The sequence below is a fragment of the Rosa chinensis genome, chromosome 4 (genome assembly GCF_002994745.2).
Source record: "Rosa chinensis cultivar Old Blush chromosome 4, RchiOBHm-V2, whole genome shotgun sequence".
Lineage (NCBI taxonomy): Eukaryota > Viridiplantae > Streptophyta > Magnoliopsida > Rosales > Rosaceae > Rosa > Rosa chinensis.
The window spans coordinates 45482143-45492613 of NC_037091.1; the positions used below are offsets into that span (position 1 = coordinate 45482143).

General features: G+C 38.2%; 1 protein-coding gene across 1 annotated transcript; it reads right to left on the bottom strand.

Moving 5' to 3' along the window:
• Positions 1 to 223: 223 nt before the first annotated feature.
• LOC112199401 (labd-13Z-ene-9,15,16-triol synthase, chloroplastic) lies at positions 224 to 4482 on the bottom strand. Its single transcript, XM_024340425.2, has 2 exons — positions 3517 to 4482; positions 224 to 1002 (listed from the first exon to the last, which is right to left on the bottom strand). Exons 1-2 carry the CDS (start codon positions 4471 to 4473, stop codon positions 370 to 372), a joined length of 1590 nt encoding a protein of 529 aa, XP_024196193.1. The 5' UTR covers positions 4474 to 4482; the 3' UTR covers positions 224 to 369.
• Between the last annotated feature and the right edge of the window lie 5989 nt (positions 4483 to 10471).

A 10471-nucleotide genomic window follows, 5' to 3' on the forward strand; every position in this document is an offset into this window, starting at 1 on the left:
CCAAGGCTACTTGGGCTAGTTTTTATTTCAATTTTAATTATTATTAATATAATAATAATAATAATAATAATAATAATAATAATAATAATAATAACAACAGAACCTGCACTCAAGATGTGCATCATCTAACAAAGCATGTTGTCTGAATAAGATTTTATGAAAAATCACAACACATATCATGAGTGATATACTAGAGAAATTAACCACAAAATAAACATCCGTACATGCGTTCTCCATTTATTTTTACACTATATATCAAAGCACACAACAATTAAGAATTAGGGAACAGTTGGACCAGAAACAGCTATAGCCAAGTGCTTGTTGCATCACCTGCATGCATGATTAACATTGGCATTAAGGAAATTGATTTTAAGCATAGAGCTCCAAATTGGATAACCTGGGTGTTGGTACAACAATAAGTGGAGCCTTTTTCTTTGTCACAATCCCAAATTTGTCTGAAAGGTCAACCGTTGCGTCATTAGGCAATGTCCACTCAAACGAATGCAAAAATGAAGCTAACACATAGAGTAGCATCCTATCTGCTAAGGGAATCCCAGGACATATTCTTCTCCCCGAACCAAATGGAAGATAGTGAAACTTATTACCCTGGTACCCAAAGCTGTTGCTTGTATCAGTGTTTAGGAACCTTGGGGGTCTAAATTCCAAGGGATCGTCCCAGACACTTGAATCTCTGTGTATGGCCCAAGCATTGAGAAAAACAATGGAACCTTTAGGTATGTAATAGCCACCAATGGTGGTGGATTGGCTTGAACACCGAGGCGCTAGAAGTGGTACTACAGGGTGCAAACGAAATGTCTCCTTGATCACTGCATCTAAATAATGTAATTTTGGCAAATGAAACTCTTCAACTAAGTTGTTTATCCCCACAATTTCTGTTAGTTCTTCTTGGACTTTTCTCATTTCATTCGGATGTTGCATCAGCTCAGACATTGCCCATTCCATTATTCTTGATGTGGTGTCGTTTCCTCCCACCACAATGTCCTATGGAATTTTGTAAATATGAGTGCACATCTATTTAGTGAACTAGAAACAAAAGTTTAATGGCATGGGCATTTTGAGATGAATACTTCTATTTATATCTCTTAGATTGACATTTAGACAATTTTTAATTCTGTAATACCTTCTGAAAAAATAGATGAAAAAGAAAAAACAGTCAATATGCTTCTACATGGGAAAGTCTCTTAACATTCACCGTACTCTTTCTATTTTTCTCACCTTTATCTTCATCGTTGCACAATTGCAATTTTCCCACCATCTATTCTCTCCTCCCAACCTCTATCCCAAATGACCAAATCCATAATTTCCACTCTCTTTCCTCTCTCACTGCTAGTTACTGTTGTAATTAATAATGCGTGTTTTTTGTTTTTTATTGAAAATTTCAAGTAATCAATTGATCATATTTATTAGTAGACCTTTAAATGGACCGGATTTGGAGTGGATAGACCTAAATCTGAATCCGTTTAGTAACAAAAAATTTCAACCCGACCCAATCTGATAATTCAGCAGATCGTTGATAGCTCAATCCAAATCTATATCCGGTGGATTAACGGATACCCGATCTGCTAATCCAATCCATTTATAATAACAAATATTTTCAAATTTTAAATAGTAATATTAATTTTTATTATGATATAAAATATTAAAATAAAATGAAGAGTATCACAAAAAAATTGACATAACCAAAATATTCCTTAGAATGAGAAACTAAGGTAACCAAAATACTAAATTTTCAAAGTAATACTTCATGATGAACGTCTTTTAGATGTCTGCAAAAGTTTTTTTTTTAATTAAATTTTTTTTATAATATACATATATTTATTATTTAATATTTAAAACAATAGGTATTCTTAATATTTGATATTTAATATTTTCATAAATAATATTATAGATACAAAAATAATATTTAATTATTATAAACGGACCGGATTATTAACGAATCAGATAAATTTAAATCCGTGTTTAATTCGTTAAACAAACGGATTAATGGATCTAGATCATTAATGGATCAAATTTTCAATTCAAACTCATCTAATAACCACGGATCGGAGAGGATACAGATCAAAATCTGGTCCATTTACAGGTCTATTTATAAGATGATAGTTTATCATGGTAGAATGTGCCATTGATAGGTAAAGTACCAACGACGTACTTTGTTGCTTAGAATAGGGATTTATTATGCAATTTTGCAGAGGCAAAGAGAAAGAGAAACACGGAGATGGAGAGAGAATTAAGTATACAGATGAGCTTGGATAGAGTTTTGCCTATTTTTAAAATTTATTAATTAATTAATCTTTCCCATAATAGCCTTTATAAAGAGTATTATGGGAAAGATTTTTTTTTTATTGAAAGAGGTCTAACTGGTAATTTATGAAGAAAAAAAATTGAGGAAAAAAAAAGTTTCACGCGTAGGTTTTTACTTTTAGATGAATCATAAGTATGTACGTTCACAAGAAAATAAAATATGCAAGTATTAGAAGAGTTAGTGATGATGTCTCACAAAAATAGTTTAACGTAGTTTTAGTGCCTTTTGAAGTAACATAAATAACTTGTAATTTTTTTTTTTTTTTACTGTTAATACTCACTCCTAGCAAAATTGCTTCTAAGAAAATTGTTCCTTAAGAAAACCACTTCAACTACTGAAGTAATACCTTTGATCAAAAAAAAAAAAACTACTGAAGTAATACCAAACTGTCCCTTAAATTATATGAAAATAAAAGCAACAAAAAGAAATAGAAATTATTTTTAGGGTGCGGCTATTGTCATTCTATCATTTTCTTTATTCACCCTACGTTTTAATTTCAATTATTAAATTTACTTATTTAACCTATTTCCCTTTCCAACAATATCCTTATATGACATATCCAATTAAAAAATAAATGATTTTAACGAAAATATCTCATTTAATTTATACTCATAAAAAGATTAAAATTTATTAAAATTTCCTAATAAAATCATAATCTGATTTACTCTCTTTTTTTTAATTTTTTCTTTCAATTTCAACATCCTCTATTTCAATCCATCTAAAAAGATTAGTAAATTTACAACTATGATCAATGAAGAAGAGATTGATTTTTTTTCTTTGTATTTTAAATTTTTACTTTTGGTGTTCACAAAGAATATTGCAAAGATTTTGATGAGGTTAAAATAATGGTTTTGTGAATTGAATAACGAATTAACAATGAAGAAGAACCAAAAAAACAAAAAGATAGTAATAAATTCAAATTTGGGTGGAGAAGATAAAGATTAATGTTATTCAATGTGAAATTAAGTAGTCTTTATATTTAATTAATTACTTATATATTTATTTTTTCTTAAATATTGGATTTTAGGGAATTAGTGTACTTATCAATTATTTTGCACTTGGGTAATATAGTCTTTCAATAATTCAAATGTTTGTAGGGTGAACTAAGAAAATGATAAGGTGGCAATAACCGCACCCTTATTTTTATCAGAAAAAGAAATTGTGGAACTTGAAATACTTTGTAGATAACGTACCGAGAGCAAGGCCTTCACTTGTTTCATTGTAAGTGATGTTGCACTATCTTGATTTATAGTATTTTCCAAGAGGAGCTGCAGAAAGCCCTTCCCTTCATCTTTTTTTGGTACTCCCTCATTTTGATCCTTATTCATCTGAGTTTCTATGATCGAATCGAGCATGTTTTCAGTTACTGACAAAAGCTTCTTTGCTCGGCTCCTAATTCCCTGTATATCAAACCTAGCAAGCACAGGGAAAAAGTCCGAGACGTTTCCTCTCTGAAGTAACCAGAGGGTTTCCGCCGCTACCTTTCTAAACTCAGATCCAACATCAAATGCCTTCTCTTCTTGTAGAGTCCCACCCCATAACATGCGCAAGAATGTGTTGAAGGTTGTGGACATTGCAAATTGCCCAAAATCAATTGGGGTCCCAATTTTTTCATTATAAACATGCCTAATTGACTTCACAACCTCTTGTTTTCTCAGAGCATAACAATCATCAAGGTTGGTTTTACATAGCATTTGACTCACGAGCATCTTGCGCATCTTCCTCCACTTTGGAACGTCAGTCCCAAAGATTATATCGGATCCTCCATTTGAGAGAATTCGTTGTGCCACTGTAAGGTCGCGGTTGAAAAATATTGTGTCTTTGTCACGAACCACTTCTTTCACTAACGATGGTGAGCTGACCACAATGCCTAGTTTGGTACCAAGCTGGATCCTGTAAATTGGGCCATAAACCCTTGACAAGTCTGTCAACAGATGGTGATGGTTGGTACCGAAAAATGGAAGGTAACCGAGTAGTGGAACACCACGAGGGCCAGGCAGCAATGAACCTTGTTTCGGGTTCCTCGAGTGCTTATTCCAAGTCTGGAGGAACCAGAAACCAACAGCTGTCATGATGACGATGAAGATGGTGAGACCTGCTTTGAGATCTCCATGTTTCTCATTGCTAGCATCCCACATTGATGACCACATTATGGCACAAGTGTTGGTACTAAGCAGGTTAGAGAATGAAGTTGGAGATTTTCGTGGGGTTCTTCAATCAATTTATAAGAACCCACTAATAAAGTAATTTGGGGTCCACATCCAAAACCAATTAGCAATTGATAGAGTGGCCCAAACACTTATACACCCATTTGTAAGGTCCCCAATTTTCCATATGAGATTCATACTCTCAACATGCCCCCGCACATGTGGCGAATTGTCAAGCCATACACGCGAACAACTTATATTGGGTGACGTGGCGCCTGTGTGGCTGTAACACATACACACGTGGGATAACCCGCTCTGATACCATGATAAAGTAATCTGGAGTTTACATCCAAAACTAATTGGCAATGGATGGAGTGGTCCAAACTCTTATAAACTCATATGTAAAGTCTCTAATTTCCCATGTGAGATGTATACTCTAAACATCCAGAGGGTTGATTGATTTGTCGTTAAGTATATAACAATACACTGGGTTACTTACGGTGAAGGCAACCTCTTTTGTCTTCATTATGTATTGATGTTCATTTGTATACAAGCAAATATGATTAATTAGCCGACTTAGATTGATTTTCAGCCCACTCACTCTAAATTCAAGGGTCATCTAGCTCAAGTGGTCAGGAATCTATATCTTCACCTTCTCTCACTCAGGAAAAAAAAATGAATAACAAGAAGAAGAAAAAAATTAAAAGAAGAACTCAACTCTCAGTTTTTCTGTCAATAATATGTTCAAGAGGCAAAATAGAAAAGATATTAAAACTATAGGCATTGAAATCATAGAGTTAAAATAGAATTTTTAAATGCTTAATTGCTTTAGGGGTGTGCCTATTTTTTGAGCTAGTATTACCATATGTTCAAACTAATTTTTCAAAGTGATGCTAAACTAACCACATTTAAATCAAATGATGCAGTCACTGTCTCACAGATTGACAGTTAATGTGATAGGTAAACATTGATGTAAATCATCTTAATTCTTCTTTAGTTAGCATTGCTAGATGTTTAAATACATTTAATATTAGGTATGTAATTTGATTTGAAGGAGGGATACCTAAATATCTTCTGCTTATCATTATTCAACTTGCAACTAGAATGACATATCTAAATAAGCCCGTTCGTTTATTGAGTCCGAACAAAAATTCAACAAGCCAATCCATGTAGGTTCATAGTGTCCCTGAAATTAGAGTTTAGGTAAGGCTTCATGCTAGGCTTAACACTATAATTTATATACAGCGTTGGATTTCCTTTTTATTGTTTTATATATAGTGCCGGTAATTTTGCAATGTATGCAACCCATGCCAACCTCTTGGTCCCAGCTAACTTTCCATTTTGAACCAGAGGAGCAACCTTCTCTGAAAGATGGTCGTGCCAGGTGTCAACGTAAAGGTTACCAGTTCTTCAATTCCAAAACATTTAACAGTGTTTCTTAAACAAGACATCTTAATGGTCATTTTCACTCATCATGGATGCAATTCAAATCTAAAGACTTTCAACACGCAGACATTTTTCTCAGTACATGCTAACTCGCACACTGATCTTGACCATTACCAATGTTGGTAGCTATTGCGTAAGCAGCTGCCCTAACAAGCCGTCAAATCATTATTGCATCTTCGGTGCGGTACCCACATGATTGACTGATTTTGCCGTTGAGTATATAACAATACACTAGGATACTTGTGGTGAAGGCAATCTTTTCTGTCTTTATTACGTATTGATGTTCGTTCGTATACAAAGTGCATATGATAATATGATTAATTAGCCAACCTAGATTGATTTTCAACCCACTCACTCTGAATTCAAGGGTCATCTAGCTCAAGTGGCCTAGAATCTATATCTTCACCTTCTCTCACTCAGAAAAAGAAAATGAATAACAAGAAGAAGAAGAAAAAAGATGACAAAAAAACAAGAAGTTAACTCTTAAATTCTCCTTCAATAATATGTTCAAGATGCAAAATAGAAAAGATATTAAAATTGTATGTTCCCATACAGGTAGTTCGTTTATTGAGTCTGAACAAAAACTCAACAAATCCGTCCATACAAGTTCATATTCGTATATATCTTAAATTAGGGTTCAGGCAAGACTTCATGCTAAGCTTAACACTATAATTATATACGGCGTTGGATTTCCTTTGTATTATTTTACAGTGCAGTTAATTTTGAAACGTATGCAACCCATGCCAACCTCTTGGTCCCAGCTGACTTTCCATTTTGAAAGCTCCAGCGGAACAACCTTCTTTGTCGGTGAACACTTCTTTGAAAGATGGTCGTGTGCCTAATGTCAACATATAGGTTACTAGCTCTTCAATTCCTAAACATTTAACATTGTTTCTTAAACAAGACATCTTAATGACCTCTTCACTCGTCATAAAAAAATCTCTTGGTGCAATTCAAATCTAAAGACTATCAAAATGGAGACATTTTTCTCAGTAGATGCTAGCCCGCACACTGATCTTGGCTGTTGACAATGTTGGTAGCTGTTAGGTAAGCAGTTTCCCTAACAAGCCATCAAATCATTATTCAATCGCCGGCCGGAATAATAATCAATTTATCAATCATTAATTATTCACTATAACGTATGTGAGCATGTCACGCCCTGATTTTTAAACAAAATTAAAAATCAGATATAATCCCATAATTATACATGCGTGAATGGTTCGAACATCAAACAAAACAGCTAAGGAAATTTTCCTTTAAACAAAGGCAACCAACTATGTCTCAAACCCACAATGTGAATACAGACTCGTTCTTTAGAGTCACATATTACATTACACAGAGTTTACAAATTAAATTGCATTAATAAAATAATAAAGTAACCGCTCCTCAGAACTTACTACACAGCGGAAGTCTTAACAACAGTAAAGCCATAGAATTAGCTTCCTACCCGATTAACTGCTACAAGGTCTCAGCTTCAACCACGATTTTCCTGACCTGCAGGACTAACCCCTACACCATCAAATAGTGTATCGGGTTGCTACACAACAATTCAAGTAATCTTACGAAATCTTGTATGAGTAAATTCAAAACCACAAAGCAGAAACACATTCTTAAGTCACCTCAACCTAAACAACAATAAGCACAACTCACAACTACAACCATAAGTTTCATAACCTTCCATATCATGCTTACGTAAGTCAACTCGTGACTAAAACCATGTTAATGTTTAAGATTTAGCGGTGGCTAAATCTTGAGTAACGCTGGTCCGGTGGGCGAACTGCTACTTGTGATGTTCTCAGAGCTTCCGCTACCTGTCAAGTAAAATACAAAGGGTGTCAGAGGGAGACCGCATTGGGTTGTCTTCTCTTCTCTGATACCTAAGTTAGTTAATGTATTTGTGTTGACAGAATAACAGTAGGTAAGTAGTAAATGCGTAATTAATGAGGAGAAATGAGAGAACCTTTTATAGGTGGGGAGGAGGCTGACCTCTTCCATGTTTTCGATGTGGGACTGATATGCTTCAGTTCCCAAATTCTAGAGCTTCTGATGCTATCTTGGCGCGGCGTGTGGCGTTGCGTCAGCGGTGAGCCGGGCCTCAGGCAGTAGCCTGCTTGGCTGTGTTTCCGTAGGTCACTCCGTTGGTGAGAGTTGGTACCGCTGGCGGTAGCATGAGCGTGGCTCATTATAGCTAATCATGCTATGGAAAATGCTCATATAAGTACAAGTCCCCCAAGTCCCCGGTCAAGGAGGGCAATCTTGGTTGGGGAGTTGCCTAGCGGTTTGAAGCGTTACTTCAGCTAGACTTACAAAAGCATAATTAGCGTCAGCGCGTTGTCAACCATGGACTTACTGAGCAAACGCTTTATACCCTTTGGGTGGGGCCCTGCTAGGCCCCCCAGGGAATCCCCCACTCCCCGGCTAAGATAGACCTCCGTTTGGTCGGTGTATTGTTTGTTGAGGGGAGCTGCATTGAGCAGAGGGTATTGGGTAGCGAGCCCAATCTTTGATACCCAAGTGGTGGGGGTCAACGTACCTGATCAGGACCGTCGCAGACTGTTGGCTTGTCACCGTGTCCCGGAGGGACGTCTCTTGACTGTAGCACCGCGTGGCAGTCGTTGTCAGAATGAGGTGTTACCTCGGGAATCGCCACTGGCGGAAGTCCCTCTGCTGATAGTAAGCTGAAAGAAGTGTTGCGGGGACCTGTCTAGTTGAAGCTCCGCGAGCGGTGTTGCGCTCAGCGGATACTGTCGCTTGCAAGATGAAAGGGAGAAGTTCCGCTAGCGGAGTTGCTCTTAACGGAGACTGTCTCGCCTGCAAGATGAAGGGAGAAGTTCCGCTAGCGGAGTTACGCTTAACGGAGATTGTCTCACTTACAAGATGAAGGGAGAAGTCCTGCTAGCGGTGTTGCGCTTAGCGGAGACTGTCTCGCTTCCAAGATGAAGGGAGAAGTCTTGCTAGCGGTGTTACGCTTAGCGGAGATTGTCTCGCTTGCAAGATGAATGGAGAAGTTCCGCTAGTGGAGTTACGCTTACCGGAGATTGTCTCGCTTGCAAGATGAAGGGAGAAGTTCCGCTAGCAGAGTTGCGCTTAGCGGAGACTGTCTCGCTTGCCGGTTGGTGTACTTGCCTTGTAGATAGTTACTTCGGATAGACGCTTCGTCTGACTGTGCCCGACACGTGGCCATTGTGCATTGATTTAGCGTGTGGGATAACGTCTCCTCAGCACGCTAGCATCTTCACCATTAATGAGAGTAATTATGGATTTTGTAACCGAGTCGACCCCTCGGTTAATCCGGGGAGTAAGTGCGATTATGGGGCACGTGTACGGCTGTCTTGTGATGTCATTTTTTAGTAGACGGCTTAGATTTTTTTTATGGTTACATAAAAGAGAGGGAAACCGAGTGTTTCAACACTTTGCACTTTGAACCAATATCATCGTCTTCAAGCTTTGCTCTAAGATCCGAGAAGAAGGCTATGTGATTTGTTGTGAGATTACTGATCTTTGGAGGACGAAGACCTCTTGAAGTGAAGATGAGCATCATCAAGCGAGCCAGCGTTCCCATCTTTCAGGTTGGTAGTTTGAACTTTGTCCCTGTTTTATTGGTTTTTTTTGTTTTTTGTTTTGCTTCTGTCAGTTTCTGTTTTTGGTATTTAGAGTGATTTATTCCCTTCCCTGGTGTGTTATGAGGGTCTAGAGTGATTTTTGGGGATGGGTTTAGGTGTTTGACAGACAGTTGCGGTTTATGGATTTGCTAGATGGTCGAATCTGGGCTTTGGATGCATACAAACATTGTTCTTGTTTGGTTGTTTATGGGTTTTCTGGGTAATTGTTCTTGGTGTTCTTAGCAAAAGTCTATTATAGGGATAGTGTAGATCATTTTGGAACTGACTGACCTGGGTTTTAGGGTTTTTCCGATGGCTAGCGTCATAGAGATCTCGAGCAGTGAGGATTCTGGGTTTGACGTGTCGATCAGCAGTTCCGATAGGGTTTTTATTGATTCGTTGCGTCCGATAGGGTTCCACCTCTGTGAGCGGCTCAGGTTTGGTGGGCTGGATGGGACCTTTCGCTCAATGGCCATTCAGCAGTCGCCTTTCAGCTGGGCATTTGGGCATCTATTCGTTGGCCTGCACGAGCTCTTCCTGGAGGCGTCAAACCAGCCTCGGGTTGAGCGGTAGTTGAGGGAGGAGATCAAAGGTCTCTAGAGGGAGTTGGTAGAGGCCAAAGACAAGCTACCAGAGGTCTAGTGGCGACTGACCAAGGCAGAGTGTGATGCGCTGGACGCTCGCTGCAAGTTGAATGTCTCCATTGAGCGGGACCTTGAGCGAACGAGCACGAATCCAAGCTGGAGCAAGACATAGCTTTGATGTAGGAGAAGCTGGCGGCCAAGGTTAAGCTGGCGGATGTCCTCCAGCGGGAGTCTGCCGCCTAGTCTGCGGAGGTAAAGAGGTTGGAGGGCGAGGTTGCCCGGTTGGAGGCTGAGAGGAGCCACGCAGAGGCCGCCATCGTGGAGTTGTTCAAGTAGTCCTCGGAGTACAAGCAAGCGGTAAAGGCTGGT

Coding starts and splice junctions, on each gene's coding strand:
- LOC112199401 (XM_024340425.2), bottom strand. CDS start 4,473: ATGTGGTCATCAATGTGGGATGCTAGCAATGAGAAACATGGAGATCTC. Junction 1,003..3,516: donor AAGTGAAGGCCTTGCTCTCG/GTACGTTATCTA, acceptor AAAATTCCATAG/GACATTGTGGTGGGAGGAAA.